General features: G+C 38.4%; 1 protein-coding gene across 8 annotated transcripts in view; it reads right to left on the reverse strand.

The window, feature by feature from the left end:
* Window positions 1–19,539, reverse strand: part of AGAP1 (ArfGAP with GTPase domain, ankyrin repeat and PH domain 1) — a 694,100-nt gene that overhangs the window by 180,948 nt on the left and 493,613 nt on the right. For all 8 annotated transcript variants that reach the window (XM_073306802.1, XM_073306800.1, XM_073306804.1 and 5 more), the window contains one exon: window positions 8,685–8,846. In XM_073306802.1, coding sequence (XP_073162903.1) covers window positions 8,685–8,846 — 162 coding nt within the window. The remainder of the gene's footprint in view (window positions 1–8,684; window positions 8,847–19,539) is intronic.

The raw sequence follows: 19,539 nt of genomic DNA on the forward strand, positions 1-19,539 counted from the left end.
CTAGATGTATCCCTTTTGGTTTTTAGATTGCTAAAAAAACCCTTGCGCAGCAAAACTGGCCTCCCATGGGTCGTCTTCTCTTTCCTCTGCATTGAATAGCTTGATGTTGAGCCTCTAGTATTACATCTTTTAGGAACTGCCAGCCCCTATCGACACGTTTTCTTCCTAATTAGCGCTTCCATGGGACCTTGCCTACTGTCTCTCTGAGTTGGCTGAAATCTGCCTTTCTGATTTCCAGTGTCCTTGTTTTGCTGTTGTCATGTTCTCCTTTCCATGGGATCATGAATTCCATCAGATCACGATCACTTCCAAGTTTCTGTCAACCTTCACGTTCTCAATTAATTCATCCTGGTTCGTCAAAACCAGATGTAGAATGGATGTCCCCCTAGTTGTTTTCTTAATTTTCTGAATCAGAAAGCTGTCCCCTACACATGCTAAGAACTTGCTGGATGTATTATGTTTTGCTGTAATAGTCTTCCAACAGATATCAGGGAAGTTAAAATCCCCCATTAATACTAGCTCATGTGTGTTAGCTAATCTTGTTACCTACTTGTAGAATGACTCCTCCACTTCCTCTTCCTGACTGGGTGGTCTATAATAGACCCCCACCATAATATCACTACTATTCTTTCCCCTTTTTACCCTGGCCCAGAGAATCTCAGTAGGTCTGTCGCTCACTTCCTCTTGGACCTCTGAGCAAGTGTATTCATTCTTGACGTATAGTGCAATGCCGCCTCCTTTTTTCTCATACCTATTCTTCCGGAACGAGCTATATCTCAATGCTGGTACTCCAATCATGGGAGATGTGCCACCAAGTCTCTGTAATGCCAATTAAGTCATAATTTTCTTCATATTTTATGACTTCCAGTTCATCCTGCTTGTTCCCCATACTCCTTGCATTTGTATACAGGCATCGAAGATATTGTGCAGACCGCCCTGTTGCTTTCCTTCTTGCCTTTTTAATGCAATGGTGGTTTCAAGTACTTGTCCAGAAATTTGCCCCTTTTCCTTGTCTTCATTACTGAAGCCTAGATGTGCATTGGCTGGATTTTTGTCACCACCCCCCGTAGACTTAGTTTAAAGCCCTCCCTATAAGGTTAGCCAGACGATGTCCAAAGATGCTCTTCCCAGTATTTGATAGACGGACCCCCCCCCAACACAGTAATCCTCTTTCCTGGAACATCAACTCATCGTCAAAAGCCAAAGCCTTTTCACTGAGACCATCTGTGTAGACATGCATTTATTTCCAGGATTTAGTGGTCCCAGCCCGGGCCTTTTCCATGTGTGGAGAGCACAAATATAGCATTGACACTAAGTGAAGCTGGCAGAAACTCCTCAATGAGATTCTAGAATTACTCAGGGAGCTTAGCATACAACCTGCCAATTGGATCAATGGTCTTCAGGGCTTGTGAAAAGCAACTGGGAAGCACTGGATTTCCAGTTGGCTGAGATTCCTATAGAGAGATAGGCTACTTTGCTACACTTAATTTAAGTCATCAGGGACTTACTCAAGGAACCACCATGTGTTACTGCCATTAACTAATTTTTCCTTATCCAGACAGATCATGAGAAAATTATAATCAGGCAACTGCAGTGAACTTTGGAGCTCTCAGATTTCCTTCATTTATCTCAATCTATTTTTAGGCCTAGGCATGATACAGATCGCACTGGCCCTGTTGGTTGGTGATCTCATGCTAGTGGACAATGATCTGGTATCCATGATGACTTTTCTCTGTATGTGTTAGCCGCTTTTGATTCTAAGTAACTTTTAGTTCTGAACCAGTCTTGTTTCTTCCCTCTCAAACAGTTCTACAGATTATTTTTTGACATCTTTTATGGGTTTCTGCAGGGCTCTATTCTGTGGCCCCCTTCAGTTTAACACATATGTGATGCTGCTAAGGGAAAGTATGACATTATATGTAGCCAAGACCATGAATATGCAAATGATATGAGCTGCTGCATGTCACTCCCATAAGAACACAGAAGTAAGAGTCTGTACTTTAGCAAGGTGCTCTGATACTATAGTGATGAGGACCCTATATAGCACCTAGATAGATGGTATAATGCCTGGTGAGAAATGCAATCTGGACGAGAGCGAACTGTCTGAAGGGTAATCTGGACAAGTTGGTGATGATGACTAGGGGTTGGGGGAAGGATCTCGAACATATGGTAAGGATAGTTCCTGTCCTCTTTTGAGATCAGGAAGGAGCCGCTTTTTAATTAAGTAATTCACAATTTGTTCTGGGAATCCCAGTGATGTGAGAGACCAAAAGCATTTTTTTTATCTGCACCTTTGCAATTATACCCCTTAAGTCTGGATTTTGACATCTCTATCCTTATTTTGGATAGCTGCAGGTTGGAGAACTGCAATGGTTTTTACTTGGGGCTAAATTTTAAGAGCATTCTGAATCTAGAAGTAATACAGAATGTGGCTGTTTCCCAGTTAGGCACTATTAGCTGCAGAGAAGATGTCACATCCACAAAAACTGAACGGGCTTCCCAATAATTTTCACATATGGGTGAAGGTGCTGACGTTGTTGTCACTATATGGTTAGAGTTTTAGATACCCAAGAGATTAGCCTGTGTTCCGTGCATGCCACATAAGTTGTAGTTGGCTGGATCATGAGAGATACAATTTTCCAAGAGAGACTAGTGAATCTGGGTGCCCCAATTTTGAGGTGTCTGTATTCAGATTCAGTGAGGGAGCTGGTTTTCAGAATGTGCTGAACACCTGTCCTGTAATTATTAAGTCCCTTGATGGTATCTCACTAGTCAATTTGGAAAATTTAGCCCATGGCTTCATGATGTTCTTAGTAGAGGGATCTTGATTGTGGAATTTGTTTTCCCTGCTATTCTGACACACTGACTTTCTGCAGGGAGTGGTTTGCTTTGTAGTGAGAAGGGAGTCTGTATGTAGAGATTTTTTCTTTGCATACTGTTTCTTTCCTTTTTGTTTAAGATAAACAACAATTTAAAATTATTTTTATATTTGTATATGCAGTGATAAGCAGTGAATTTTATAAGTTAAAAATAATTGACACTACAGTAAACTCCAGAGCGCTAACCAACTGTTAAATGGGAGAATACCACAACATGCACAGAACTCTACGTAAAACCATCTCATTTCTCTAAAGAGAAAGAAAATTGGCTGTAGGATTTATATTGCTGGAAAACCAAGAGAGATTTCTTTCTGATGGAAAGATAAGTACTGCATGGTAATATAACCAGCCACCACTCATCTGCTATTAGATGAATAGCGAAGGAAGAAAATCTTTCTTAAGAAGTGTCAGATATAAGTAAACTTCTTTGACTAAGGCCTTAATCAAGACTTATCCCTTTTGAGCAGCAGCTAAGCATTTTCTTTAGATCATTCTTTATATTATGATTAACAACGTATCTTATAGCAGATAAAAAGCAAATTAAGAAATAGGGAAGATATAGGCACTCAGCTAGGTAATAGCCCAAACCTTAAATCTTTGTTGTTGTTTTGTTTTTGTTACCACAGAAAAATATTGTAATGATGATTGGAAAATGTATGGCCAAAATACCATGTTGCAGCCTTGCAGATCTCATCTGGTGGGACTGACCAAAGCCTGTCTTGTTGATGCTGCAGCATGATTGATTGAGTTGTGACATGCCCTTTCAAATTTCAATGTTGCTACTACGGTGCAACAGTGACAGATGAACACTGATAGGTTATCAGAAAGGGTTCTTTTGGACAGAGGCTTACTTTCTGTTCCACTCTTACAGAAAAACAAAAATGGTGGATTAATTCTCTAATGGCGTTCCCCACTTTTCAAAGAGACTCTGTTGATGCAACTAATTTGCAGAACAAAGCTCCCCTAAGTTGAAAGCTAGAAAGAATTAGAAAATAATGGCACTGCAATACTTGTTTGAAAGCAAAATGTAAACATTTAATTTGAAAACCAGAAAGCAGTAACCTGACCTGTGTGTTTCAACAAAGTAAAAAAGCCCCACATTTGCATTTTAAAAGAAAAGATTTGAAAATCCATGCCTCCTCTGTTTACTACTTGATACTTGAGTTCAGGATTCTATACGTGTTCTGCAACTGTTGATGAGAGTACCACCTGAAACAGGAATCCCAGCATTATTTTAGAGGGTTTTGTGATGATACTAACTATTATAGGGAACGTACCAAATCTTGTATGCAGGACTTAGCAGATAAGTCACAGAGGAACTAATTTTGAAAAGCTTTGTGAATGTATTAAAAATACAATATAGTCTACCTTACTCGAACTTTGTTTTGGGATTTGTATTGATTTGGGATTATAAATCATTCTTTAAAACTAAAATCTTTCCAGTTCACCTTCAAAATTGAGTTTTGAAACTACGGCCAGAAGAATTTTCCTGAGTGCGCACACAAAGCCAAACCTCTCTCTTCAAATGTACCATAGGTCTTCAGAGCCCATAACTCACTAATTGTACGAGACAAAGTGACTGCCATCAGAAAAGTAACCTGGGTAATGCTTGCATGAACGTAGAAGCTCAAAATACCACTTATATCCCCTGGCACAGCAGGATCTTAATTTGAGGTTGATAAACTCTGATAACACCAAACTGCTAGAGACTGAATAGAAACTAGGTGTTGTGCTTTCTACAAGTTATTGAAGAGATGACACTGTAAATACAATAAACCATCTTTCAGAGATAAAATATATGCAGATGGCATTCAAGAAGATGGCATGTGACAATACGGTAATCATTTATACTAGAAATGTATGTGATGCTCCATAAAAGCAGAGTACAAATACCCGGCTGCATGTGAATTAATCTAGTTTGAGGCAATAGAACTTATGCAAGAGCTAGGTATTATTACTACTATTATTATATATAAACATTTGTTACTCTTGAAATGGAAAGAGTATCTAATATACTATTTTTGGGACACACTCCAACAAATCAAACCTTAAATCCTAACTTCTCAGAAAAGAGGGTGAATGGACTTCTCAGAAGAGAGAATGAATGAGTTGCACTGCATATCTTGGGATGGAAAAGAATGTTCAACCTTTTGTTAATGAGGTCTGGAGAACTTAGTTTCCTGATCTCATAAAATTGGCTATGGTCACCTTTTATCAAAAGAGATCGTCCTATTAAGATCACGGAATTTCTCTCTCTTGAGCTCTGTTAAGATCTATAATTTGTATGTAATGGAGAACAGATGTGATCAGTATTCACCAGTGATTCTATAAAGTGCTAGTAATATCAACTGATCTTCCTCTGGAAGACTGAATTTCCTACGCAAGCTTGAGATACTTCATAATTCGAGTAACAGCCAATGATTGACCAAAAATTCATAGGCCCAGCGAAATACAGCTATTTCCATTTTTACAATATAAAAAATAAAATACAAACAACAAGAACTCTGAAGTCTAAATACTAAGCAAGAGAAAACTAGAACTGAATTTGCAGAAGAAAATGCAAAAGTGGGTGTGTACTTCCTTCCTGTGCCAAGAAAAAAAAATGGAACTGATGGTTAGATGAACAGAGTCAGTATTTACTCCACTAAAAGCATGTGTGAAGCACACAGAAAGGATCTTGTCTTGAAGTAAAATTTAACAACTAAGCAAGTTAGGAATAGCTCCCCAGAGACTATATGACCCTCCTATCCTCAGGAGTGTAAAGCCACAGATTACACCTCTAAAGAAAATTATCCATCAAGAAAATGATTAATCAAAGAAAAAAATCTCAGGCTTCCAATCAGATTCAAAAAAACCCATCAGCCAATAGTTGTTGCAGAGGTAATTGTTCTAAATCTATCAGTACACCTAAGCTGCTCCTTCATTGACTGCAAACACCAATTTCTTTCGCAGAGGATTATAAGTTTATGTTCATGGTCTTACTTCTGCCATTAGGGTGATAAACAGTTTAAGCTACATCAGGATCTGACAAGTAGATCAATTCTAGGTCCATAAAGAATCTATACAAGAGGTTCCCAGACAGGGGATTTACTGCCCCCCGTTTTTATTCTCTTGCAGCTAAAATTACTTCTGTCAAACACTTACAAGAGTAAGAAAAAAGGTAAAAAAATTAATTTTTCATGTAGTCCTGGAACAGTCTTTCTAAATTCAGAAACTTAAAGACGAACATGTTACTGCATTTAAAATTATGTTGAGCAGCATGTGGTATTTAGCTAAATAGCGATCCAAATCTATGATTTGCTCACTCTCAAGCAGACAGCAATTTGAAACATTGAACTAAGCTGTCTAGATTTTTCTCTAAGGGCAGTCACAGGCTTCCTGTTATCAGAGCCAAATTATATTAGACATTTAATTTTAAACCTCAGGTACTTAAATGTAAAACCTTACAACAGTAATAGTCATAAAGCAGTGGGGCATTCCATTTCAGAGAATGGATTTTTCTATTTTTTCCCCTTTAATTTAACCAGCACCTCCTGTTTTGTGGCTCTGCCCACTACAAAGTAATTTATCTAATTAGGAGATGTTCACAGCTGCTTAAAAGACAGAAGCCCCAGGAAACCAAAGGTCTGGATAGGAAGACTTTGAAAAGTTCTCCGGAGCCACACAAAGTATTAATTTAATGTGAAAAAAGGTTCAGAGAAAAATTGAATCCCAATATGTTATTTTGTCTACAATAAAACCATGTGACAATAAGCAGGCATATTCTCCAGTACACTGGCATTTGAATTCCAAAAGATGCTTAGCTTCTCCCTATCCCTGCTGCTTTCACAGCATTATCTTTTTATGATTCTAAAATTCAAAACCTTTTATTGGGGCAAAAAAGCTGAAATTAAAAAGGGTTTTTCATGTGTCAACTGCCAGCATAAAGGATAAATTCTACAATCTAAGTGAAAGAGGATACGCTGATGGAGATGAATCATGTTTGAGTTTTGAAGTAGTTTAATCAATCACAATAGTTAATGTTTATGTTGACATTTGTTTGTCTAAGACTGTCCACTAAGCACTGACTTAGTTAAAAGAAGTTCTCCCAGTATTTTCAAAATGTAAAAGCAAAGCAGGAAATGATGCAAATACGATTTTTCTATCATTATTTACTTCTCAGTCTTCCTGTGTCCTTTGAGTAAATGTAGTACAGCTGACCCTGGCTGTTGTCTCTTATGATTCAGAAGTAATTACATATGATTGCCTAGTCATAAAACAGAATTAGATGTCCTTACTATAAGAAGTATAAAATGTAACTGGGTGTAGGAGAAAGGGAAGGCTTCTTTTTCATACCAGCATAGATAACACACTCATGAGTGCTGTAGGGCTTGCCCAGATAATAGACAAAAGCTAAGATCAGCAGATACACCCAAAACAGCCACAGCTGTGTTCGTGCGCACACGTGCCACAAAATGTGTCCTTCTGAGATCCTTACAATTGTCACTATTTTAAGGAATAGCCTCAAAAGCAGCAGTTTCTTTTTCTCTAATTCTCTTTCATAGTCACTTCATCCCATGGTGTCCATACCCTTCCTCCATTTACTCTGTTCAAGGTTCCCTTTGCTTTCCACATTCTTATTTCTCCATTCCATTACTTCCACCATTACTTTCGTGGGCTCTCCATGGTGCTTCTCCTTGTCTCTCTTTGAAGTACTACAAATTTAGCACTTGAATAGTGCTTTACTAACATTAATGGAATCTTCACAACTCACCATGTGACGTAAGTAGTATAGCCCCATTTTACAGATGGGACTAATAAGGCAGGAAGTGACTTGACCAAGGTCACAGACAAATTATGTGTTAGACCTACGATTGGAATAAAGGACTCCCTTGCTCTCAATCCTATGTGTAGTCCACTGGACCACAGCACCTTTCATGCTATTCAGACATTCCCCCTTGAGGACAAAGCCCACAATGTGTGTTTAGTAGAGGAACAAGCTCAACTGCAAACAGTTTGCGACAAGTTCATAGGGAGCTTGTAGCAGCTCAGGCAACACCTTTGACGCAACATCAAATTGGTCTGGGATCTTTTCAGAAATCAAGATATCAATGACAACTGATCTGTTGGCCCCACAGACAATCCTTAAGTGGCTATATGAAAATCATGAATATACCCTGTGATTTTGTTGGACAAATCACTATGACAAACTTGCAACCCTTATGATTGGTCAGCATTTTCAAGGCTCTCTTCACAACAGAGATGGCTAGAAACATCTTTAAAAAAGTAAATAGAGTAGTTCTGACATTTACAAATTCCTCCAATTGAGGTTATGGAGACAGTGGCTGCAGGATTCACACATTCCAAAGGCTGGCTCTGCCTACAGCTAACCAATTACAACAATAAAAATAAAATAATAAATAGTTCAACACTTAAGACCATAAACAAAGGGAATAAGGGTATAAGAACTGTGTACCTCCATACACAGATGCAGTGAAGATGCCTTGGAAGCTATGCACTTAGAAAGCAACCCTTACTTTGCTATGCTTTTAATAATTTTGGGCCTATGTGAAATTTCAGGCATGGGGTAGTTGACAACACAAGGCATCTCCTTCGTCGTGCAGTCATGTTTGCTGCTTCCATAGCACTCCTAGCCTTTCCATGCCACAGGAAGAGACGTTTTGTTAATTTATGATGTTCTGCCTCTTTCTCATCCTTTTTGTTCTGTTTAAATGGCTGCAGCTTTGCTTAGGTCAATGTACCCAGATGAGTGACCTGAGTCCTCAAAGAAGAGCTCTACAAAAAAACCCCCAACTTGTCTCTTACCACTGCTGATGCCAGAGTTTGCAATGACTGTCGCCTCACTCCATTGGTCAGCACTGGAAACTGAGTAGGAGCGCTGATGCATACCATCGGGGCGACTGTTGAAGGAGACTAGACTGATCCCACTTGCCATCTGAGACACAGATGTACTGGTAGTCACATTTCCTAGAAACAAACAAACAAATCATGTTACTGTACAAGATAATGCTGATTTACATTAAGGAGAATAGTACCGCAGAGCAGAGACAGCACTAATTTCATTAATGTGCAGTGTTCTCTAAACTTTTGGAAGCTGAGTTCCCCCGGACCCTTTTCTAGAAAATGGAAATACGTGCATCCCTGATTTATGTTGTTAAAAGCCTGAACATCTTAGTTTATATATCCTCTGCACTGCCCTAGCTAGTCCTTCGTACCACCTAGCAGGCTTTGGGGAGTGTTGGCTTAGTGCAAAAAAAGCCACGTGGAAAAAAGCTAATCCTTAAAAACTAATAAGCATTAAGCAAACCATCCATTGTACTCTTAAAAAAGCAAGTCCTGAAAATGTAACATGACCCTCTAAACATAACTCTAACATACAAAACGTGTAATAACTACATCAAATGGAGACACTTCAAACCCTCTTATCCTAATTCAATTATTTTAATTGAGTAACCCCGCCGCTGAATAAAGCCAAAATTGAAAAATCTACAGTGCCAGTAAATAAACTGGTAGTAGTAGCATAAAATCAACTATAAAACCCATCTTCCACAGACTTTTAACTATCACCAACATGGAGGCAACACCAATGTATTGTTCATTATAAAAAGTCACTTCTTGTTAAGCAACAGCATACTCTTTATTCCTAAATTGGTTGGTTGTTAAAAGATAATATGAACAATAACCTTAAACACTGTATATTAATTAGCAATGGGTTTAGTGATTTCATGATCCATAAGGGCTGTGACAGTAATAGTTCAGTAAAAAGTTTAATGGAGGAAATGGGATTCACAGCATTAAAAATAGCTGAACAGTGATCTAGTTGACAAAACATAAATAAAACCCTCTCCATGAACTTAGGCTTCCAGTGGTCTCAGTCTACCTTTTCTGTTCTTGTGTTTGCCATGCACTAGAAATATCACTCTGACGTTTAGTTTTTAATCGTATACTACATTACTGATTTAGAAATTACTTTTTAAACAAATTTAAAATATTTTTGAAGTGTTAGTTTGATTTTTGTAAGAATGTTCTAATAGCTGCAATCTCTTCATGGCAGACTTTACCAAAACACAGCGGACATTGTGAATCCATTGTTCAGGCTATCCTACAGTAAGGTTTAAATGGTTTTAAGAATAATACTTTTATAGACAGATTTAAAGCATTTAGTATTTTCATCCAAAGACAAAATAACTAGTAATGGCTTTCCAGAAGAGCTGAATTAGAAGCAAAGTCATCTAAACCTACACACAGTACACAATTAGTAAAGTTTGTAAAGCACCTTGCCATCCTTTGCTATTAAAGACTCACTCTATTCTATGTGTATATATACACACACACACACTTTTAAGATACTTTCACACGAAAATTTTGCGCTTCCATAGCACTTTCAATTGGACAACCATCGATGAGTTCAGAAACTTTGGTGAATTAAGGTTCAACACTCTTGTGAGGAAGTTAATTATTATCTACTATTACTTCCCACTTTTCCCACAGATTAAATGACCAAAGCTTAGGGAGGAAGACTGTGGCAGAGTGGGAAATAAAACCCAGATCTCCTGACTCCCAGTTCCATCATCACGACTTTTCCCAACAGCAGTGTTTTGAAAGAAAGTAGAGCTTTGTGAAGTACTTTGTGCTCACTAGAGTTTGTGAGATAGCTTCCCTGAGTCCAAACACAATCTGTCTATGGTACTTTTATAACCTCCATTACTATAAGATCTGAGCACCTCAAACTTTAATCAGGGGGTAGCTGTTTTAGTCTGTATCCGCAAAAACAACAAGGAGTCCAGTGGCACCTTAAAACTAACAGATTTATTTGAGCATAAGATTTTGTGGGTAAAAACTTCCCTTCTTCAGATGCAATAATCTTTAATGAATTTATCCTCAACATAACCAGGAGATATTTTACAGATGGGGAACTGAGGCAGAGAAAGACTAAATATCTTGCCCAAATTCACATAGGAAGCCTATGGTAGAGCATGTATTTGAACCTGGTTCTCCTGAGCCTTGGCCAGTACCTTTACCACTGGACTTCCTCTCTAATCCCCTTTTCCAAGTCATCCTTTCACCCATGTGATCTCCATAATCAGACTGGCATCTATTACACTGGTCACAAGTTAAAACTACAACAGGTGAACACTTCTTTTGAGCCTGTTTGAACAAACACATTTAATGCATTTTACTAAGGCTAGTATCTGAACGTCCTGTGCCAGTGTTTTCTAAGAAAGCATTCGGTACACATGTGAAGGTCAGCAATGAAACCTTGCTCACAAAACGGCACATATGTGGTGAAGATTCAGACTAGAACCCCACATCTTGACTGAAGTCTCACTAAAAGAGAGCACACACACAGTTTTTTGCATTCTTTCTAATTAAAGAAATACTTTTCCTCCAAATGAATCTCTCTGCACTCCAGCTGATGATACAATATCAGCACACTTTTCCTCCAGGTTTTATAGCCTGGGAAAAAAACGTGAGTCAAAAAGTTGCTAATGAGAAAAAAATACTATTGTGACAACTCCATTTTGGCTGACACACCAGGAACTTCCAGAGCTGAAAGATGATTCTTTACAGTTTGAAGGAAAAAGCCAAACTCTGTGATTGTGAGCTGTATCGGACTCCTATCTTATGCAGATCAGACACATAGGGACACATATACCAGAGAGACCAGACACTACTAATTTGTGAATCACTTAGTTCATCATCACATTATTGTGCTATTATTTTGCAAATGTGGGGGAGCTGGAGAAAGGCTAAGCTGTATTGCTTTATGTATGTAATGGGGTCCCACAGAAATCTGTCCTAGCCCCAGTGCTATTCCATACTTTATCAGTGATCACATATAAATCATTGCTGGTAAGGTATGCAGATAACACAAATTAATGGAGTGGTAAATAATAAGGACAAATCAGTTCTATAGAGCGATCTGGATCACACGATAAGCTGGGATCACTTATGTTCTAATACAGCTAAATGGAAGGTCATATCTAGGAGGTTATGAAGTAAGTCACACTTACTGGAAAAGGGGCTGTATTTTGGAAACCAGTGAGTGACAAGGACATAAGGGTCATTGTGGATGGCCAGCTGAACATGAACTCCCAGTATGATTTTGAGGCTAAAATGGAAAATACTATCCTTGGATGTATAAGCAGGGGAATACTGAGTAGATGTATGGAGATGTTATCACTGGTTACAGCATCGGTGAGATCTTAAGCAATCCTGTGTCCAGACTTTTAAAAGAATATTGACAAACTGGTAAGGGTTCAGAAAAGAGCTACAAAAATGATCTGAGGTCTGGAAAACCTGTTTTATATGAGACACTAAAGAAGCTCAATTTATACAAGAGAAAGTTAAGGGGCAACTTAACTTGAAGTCCATAAGTACCTATACGGAATGATTTATGATAGTAGAGGTCTCTTTAATCTAGCTGACAAAGGCATAACACAAGATCAAATAGTTAGAAGCTTCAGCTAGACAAATTCAGACTAGTAAGAGGGCACTATCTTTTTTTCTAAACAGAAAGGATAATAAACAATTGGAACAACTTACCAAGGGATGTGATGGATTCTACATCACTACATCTTTTCAATCAAGACAGAAAGTCACTCAATTAGATATGCTCTAGCTCAACCAGAAGTTATGGGCTTGATGCAAGAACTTGGTGAAATTCTATGGCCTGTGTTATGTAGGAGGTCAGACTAGATGGTCACAATGATCTTTTTCTGGTCTTAGTGAGTAGGCATCTATAAAATGCACATTTCCTTTAAGGACTAAATGTACTCCCTCAGAACTGATTTTAGAGTTTTTATATTTAAAGACTTTGGTCACAGATCTTTTCTTCACAGCAAAGTTTAGTACAGGTGAGCCAGTAGCCCAGCTGAAAACAAACAGTCTCAAACTCACAGAAGGCGTGCAGATCGGATGTGGGTCAAGAGCAAATGTTGCTGCTTGTCTGGTCACACTAGGGGGTCAAACAGTCTTAGCAGCTGTCTTGTTCTGCTTTGATGTTCCAGTAAGGCTTATTGGTCCCTGGCCTGGTCGTTGACTCTTGCATTCCGAGCATGGCACTCCAAGGTTTTCTGACCTGCCCATGGTGCTGTCTTGTCTTCAGGCCACAGCTAGGGGATATATGAGGTCCCACATATCTCAAAGAACAGACTATAATAACACCAAAGATATTTAATATCCATGGCTTAAATAGCCCATACTACCTGTGGAAGCATGTGCTATTATCATGCCTCCTAACTGCTGAATTTGGGACATTAGATGTTGCACATTAGAAATTCTCCTCTCTTATATATGAAATAATGCCTAGTTTATAGCTTGTGTTAGAAGAGGATTACTGAGTTGGACTGCTGCTGACCCGAGTAGTAGGGTCACTAGAAATCTTTATTATTTGTTTTGGAATCAGGTAAATTCTGTCACGGTGTACCTATTTAGAAGCAGCTGGATGAATAAGTCAGGTCTTTTCACTTTTTCTTTCATCTGAAAACAAAACAATTCTACTTGCACTTCCTTGATCTCAGAAACCACATTTGTATCGCATTAAACTCTAAACTCCTTAACTATTTGCACCTTATTAAAGTCCTTACACAACAAAATGGTACCTTCTCCCAATCCACATATCATTTTGGGTTCCCTTAATTTTAAGTTTGGACCATTGAGGGGGGTAAAGATTTTTACATGCATTATATTTTATATTTTACTTGTTTTAAGCCTTGTTTAGAATGTTTACAGCGTTTTTCTAGGCTTGTTCTCAACTATCTACATTAATCTTAACTTCCCAATTAGCTTTATTGAACAAAACCACCTATTCAAGGTGACAGATATTCACCGCAACAGAGTGATCCTGCATTCCTGTTCACCATGGCATCTATTTTAGCACCTTTAGAATACAATGGGTAAATGGCTTTGAAAATGCATTATTTTTCAGAGGCAGAATTAGATTTCCCATTGATAAACTCCTTGAAAGGCATCTCAAAGACCTTACAAGTGGCATCCAACATGCTGGACTGAAGCGTGATGCTATGTAAGCCCATTTTTAACCTTTAACTATCTCTCATTCCATGTCTAATAAAATGGACAGTTATTTTTGATGAATTCCTGTGCAATAATCTTCATAGCAGAGATTGAGAAGGAGAAAACTGGTATGTGCAAGAAAAGATGGAATGTTTTTGTGAGATCATGGAAAGATGGAAAACAATTATTGAACACTTTTGCTTGAATAATATATTGCCATCAGTCTGAATTGGGTGTCTGAGTGGGGGAGAAAGGTGATATTTTGAATGTCAACATTTTCTGGCCATTTAGCTAGATTTAGAACAAAAAGGCCCAGTCACATTCTAAACCTTGATGGGATACAAGAGCAAAACTTTACAAAGAATATGTATAACGTTGATTCTTATATTGACATTGCAGTGTTCAAAATTTTATGTATTCCTTGAACTTATTTTGAAACACAATGATTTGGCCTGTGAAATTAATTTCACCACAGAGAAAGTGAATTACTCAGGAGAATCATATAATAATTCTGTCAATTCAGATTCATGAGGAATTTTGGATAGTTGGGAGCAAATATGGTAGGATCTGGGAAGCTAACTTCTTGGTGATCCATAATGCAGCTTTGTTTTGTGGCCAATAATACAATTTATTAACTTTGTGCCTGATTTTGCAACCGAACAGCTCCTTAATCTATCACAGGCATTAGTACAATTTTCAATCTTGTCTGAGGTCACTAAAATTTTTTAAATAAATCAAACTGCATAAAAGTCCCTATGTGGTCATTGACATATCAGAAAGGCTGATCTATACAAAACTGAATAAGAGATAGAGCGTTTTCTCAAACATGCTCTGAACAGACACAGGACCAATCTTTGAATGACGACCTTATTTATTTGAACTTAAATATTTCTCCAATCAATTGCTCATTTTTCACTCCTCCTTCAGGTTAATTATAACATGCCTGGACACACTTATTTAGTCGTATCAAGTTGACAACAATGCTATTATACTTGCATCCAAATGGAGCCTTGTTAATGCCAACTGCTGTTCTTATGGACTTGTTCTGCCACAGAAAGCTTCAGGAAACACTCCTACTCATTTTTCTCCTCCAGGAGGCAAACTCCTCTTCCCACCTTCAAGAAGCAATATTTCTTTAATTTTACATGTGAGGATAGAGAGCCAGTGGCAAGGAATCATAGCAGTCTCTTAGCAGACAAGCCAGCAAGCTCAAAATATGGAGCCAACAATGTTCACTGTAGATTCTGAATATTCTGGTAAAATACCTAATATGAAGCCTTTGTATCTAAAAACCTTAGAAGCAAGGACTTGCTGCACTTTTACATCTGTCTCCCTCTCTGTCCCTCTCAATATATCAACATTAACATGAAATACATGGTCAACTACCTAGTCCATTCTGTGTTCTGAAAAAATGCTTCTTCAAATACATCATATATGCATCAGCTGGTTGCTTAAGTTGATTAGCGGGGGGCAGTTAAATTACTATGCTAATCCGTGTATTCTCAGGACTATTTCCTTGATATGGATATGTGTATATGCTTACTGGGAAGCCTTGATTAGTTCAAGCTTCAATGTGTCAAAGGCTCCAGTTTCTTTCCAAAGAATAATTTTAGCTGTACTCACAACCCTAAAGTGCAGGAGCTGATTTGAAAAGGTACTTACCTCTACCATATGCTATTTTTCTTTAAACAATTTGCATTTCAAAGTGAACATGGCATTTATATTTGAATGAATATCAGTATGTTGCCAGAAGTGATCTCAAATGAGCAAAAAAAGATGCTGGTTTCCTATTGAACAAAAATGTTTTCATCTACCAAAGCAGCATCAAAAGAAGAATTCCTCTTTCTAGCTATAGATGGCTTTAAAACATTTAAAACGATCTTTTCTGATATTCTAAAATATTCTGTTATGATACAATTTGCAGATCATTCAATTACACTTTCACAAACAATTAACCTCTTCAAAGACCACCACAATTAGAATTCAAGGCACATTCCCAATTTTAGTCAATGCTTAAAAAAATCACCTTTCAACAGAGGGAGATTTTTAATGTGAGGCACTGGAAGATGCATGGCGAATGAAATTTGTGCTTTATTTACTCATTAAGCCAATGTGGACAGCATCAAACTGCAAAGAGAGTTCAAAAGGTTTACTTGCCCATATGATAGGCCCAATGTAGATGGATGAAAATAGCGTAGCATTGTTCCCATTAGTGCCTGTGCGAACAACTCATCAATGGAAAACAAAGAGCTGGAATGTGGGGAGAACAGACCCCCATTCACATGGTATACATTGCCTGATTAAACAGTCTTCACAAATATGTCACAAAATTGCTAGACCCTACAGAACTCAGGCGCATAATATTTAGAAATATCTTTTAAAAAATATCACTAATGAAGATGTATCCAAACTCACGATTTCATGCCATTCAATGCCTACCTGGTACCACCTATTCAATTATAACCAGAGACAATAAAATTGTACGTTATGAAAATTTTCAATAAAAATTATTGAATATAGAGTGAGGATAATAAAAAGGTATTCTTATTCTGAAGCAGTCATTTGCTCTGCAGAAGTCTGTAGTTTGTTTGCACAGTTTTAGTATCTACTGTAACACTAATGGTGAGTGCTTCTGTAACTCCGGTCTTTTTCCAATATATTTCAGTTTAACAAAAAAATGTTATCGTGAACCATCACTGGGCAGCACAGGTCATTTTAATGGACACATCACTTCAAACTAAGCCTCCACCATCTGTTCTACCCACTAATTACAAATGCAAAAAGAATATAATTCACAACTGTACCATAAAAAAGTGAGATACAGATAATTTAAATGCATGCAAGCGGCCTGCATTCATTGCAGCATGTGCATTTGTGATTTCCCACCATCCCCAAGGCAAACAACTGAGTTGTAAGGGGTTTTATTCAGGGTGCACCCAGTACACTATTTTCAAAGTAAGAGGTGAATATATGATTCCAGAGTTGGGTAATCTACCATTATTCAATTTTTGCAAGAAACTGTGTATATGTGAAACCAGGAGAGAGAGAGATTACATTAGAACAGAAGAAGATAGGGCATAGGGTGAACTCTACCACATTACTCTGCCTTCACTACATTCATGGTTTATTTGTGCTATGCTCTTTATGATCACTATGAGTTTCTCTTCCAAAAGGAAATAAACCTCTCCAGGCCAGAGGGCTCAGCTCCCCAGCTGTTAACACTAATGAAAAATACATTAGAGCAGTGGGTCAGGAAATCCTGACTCCTGGTATCAGAGGGTTAATTGTACCAAATCATCTTGGGTGAATTTATGTTGCAAGATACTGCATATTCCTGAAATGCTCTCTAATTCATTAAACAGCACTGTCAAGAAGATTAAACCACAGCTTGACCCGCTGTTATAAAATCGGGGCCAAAAATCTTCTGTATTTGGGGTTATTTTGGGGATGAGGGTGTAGACGAGGAGAGGGGAAAGACACTACTTTTGTGAGAAGTGCTTTAAGCTCCCCCTTCCTTCAGTATTCCATTACCCTAATTAATCCAATTCCCAGAGTTATGCAGAAATCACCTTTGGCAGACTAACTTTTTGTGGGAAGCAAGTAATCTTCCAGCACCTTCCCATTTGCCTTGTCCTCTCTTCAGTGCCTACTAACATACACATTGCGATGACCTTCACTACAGCGATTGGAAACGCCCCTCAGGAATCTGACAACATGTCACGTAGGATCCCATCATAACTCTCTCCAAGAAGATAAAAGGTGCTTCTTCCCTTCCCCTGCTGGCCCAAGGGCAGAATTTGTGCCCAGTGGTGAAATCAAGATGCACCACTACTTCTTACTAACTGGACAGCATCTCCCCAAACCCATTCAGAATGAGTCCGTAAGAGGGCAGGGGGAGTGGGGGAGAGACTGTCTACTGAAAGGAGTTAGGTACCATGAGCAGCAGGAGCCAGATAGGTTATTGGCAGGGATTGTTAATGGAGAAAGGCAAAAGAACATGTTTTCTTTACCTGTCTCCTTCCTATGAATTCCATTTGGACCCAGCTGCAATACCAGCCTACAGCATGGCACCTCTGTTTTTTTTCCTGGACGGACCTGACTAGGGGTCTAAATAACCAGGGCTTTGGAGCTGTGCTTCGGCTCCGCTCCAGCTCCAGGCAAAAACCTGCAGCTCCACTGCTCCAGAGCTGCTCTGCGCTCCAGCTCTGGGCTCCGCTCCAAAGTCCTGTAAATAACCCCCAATTCCCCCATTAAAATGCCCAGAATTCATTTTCAATAATCCTCCAAGAGCTTTGTTTTGTATATTTGTCTAAAGCCGTTTTCCAAAGTGAATTACTTTGTGCGATTTCAATACAGTTTTCTTTCATAGTCAGTAATCACACCAAAACAATAATAATACAATACAATAATAAAGGCCTGAAGCTCTGCAACCTCAGGCTGGGATCTCATTGGTAGCCACAAGCTAAGTAGAGTCAAGCTTAATGAACGCATGGGAGGACTCCAAGAAAATACTCTGGTGCTGCAGGAAGTGGTATTAATGATTCAACAGGAGGGTATGCTTTTCTTTTAGCTCCAAATATGATTAGGGAAATTATGTTTTCACATGTACCATCTTTTGGATGCAAAGACAGATCACAAACTTGTCCAACTGATTTTGTTCAAGATCCCATGGCACATTTTGCAAAGTAAGGACATTTCTAGTTAAATCATCCTGACAAAAATCCAGTTTGCTCATATTATATTCCCTTTGCACGGTTTCCCTTTGCTATACATTTTCTGAGCAAATACTGTTTACTATTACTGTAACATCCCAGAGCTGGCTATGCTACATTCTTTGTGTGTGTTATGAATTTGGGCCGAAGTCATACCAACGGTTATATATGTGCTTAACACTTCGCATGGGAGTAGTCCCATTGAATTGATTAATGTAACATCAGTAAATTCAAAGAGAGTACAATTCCCATGTGTAAAGTTAAGGACATGTGGAAATATCTGCAGGCTTGGGGCCATAGTTTGTAAAGTGCTTTGGGATCTCTGTGAAGACTTATGGAAGTTGTTTAATAATAACTAAACTGGAAAAAAGCATTACCTGGGCATTAGATAAATAACCTCTAAATTAGACACAATTAACATATGACTTAAGCAATGGGCAAAAACTAACTTCATATTTCCTGTACCAGTAAAACAGACTTTCCCAAATTCTCACCCATAATTGTGGGCCTAAAAATACTCATGCTTGGTGTACAAAGTAAATTATCATTATTAAAATATTTCCTAGATCATTTAAAACTAAAACAGAGAAACTTTCTTTCTAAAAGACAATAGCTACGATTTTGATGTTAAATTTTTTTTATAGCTATTACCACTGTAACGGCAGCTCAGCGAATGCATGTCTGCAGTGTGAGCAGTTTTGATAAACAGCCTCTGCGGGCCACACAACGGGGATAATGTATCCTTAAGTACTGCCAATGAGCTGCCATTCTGCACAGCCAATTACTTCTGTGCGTCTGTCACTCAAAGGAAAAATGACTGAGCCCATTAGATCAAACCTTTGTCACTGTTCCTAATGCACTCTTAGGCCTCATTAATCTGAGGGAGCAGCAACACAGCCGCCGGTGCCTCATTGCCTCCCCCACAACAGGAC

This window comes from Lepidochelys kempii, chromosome 11, assembly GCF_965140265.1.
Source record: "Lepidochelys kempii isolate rLepKem1 chromosome 11, rLepKem1.hap2, whole genome shotgun sequence".
Classification (NCBI taxonomy): Eukaryota; Metazoa; Chordata; order Testudines; family Cheloniidae; genus Lepidochelys; species Lepidochelys kempii.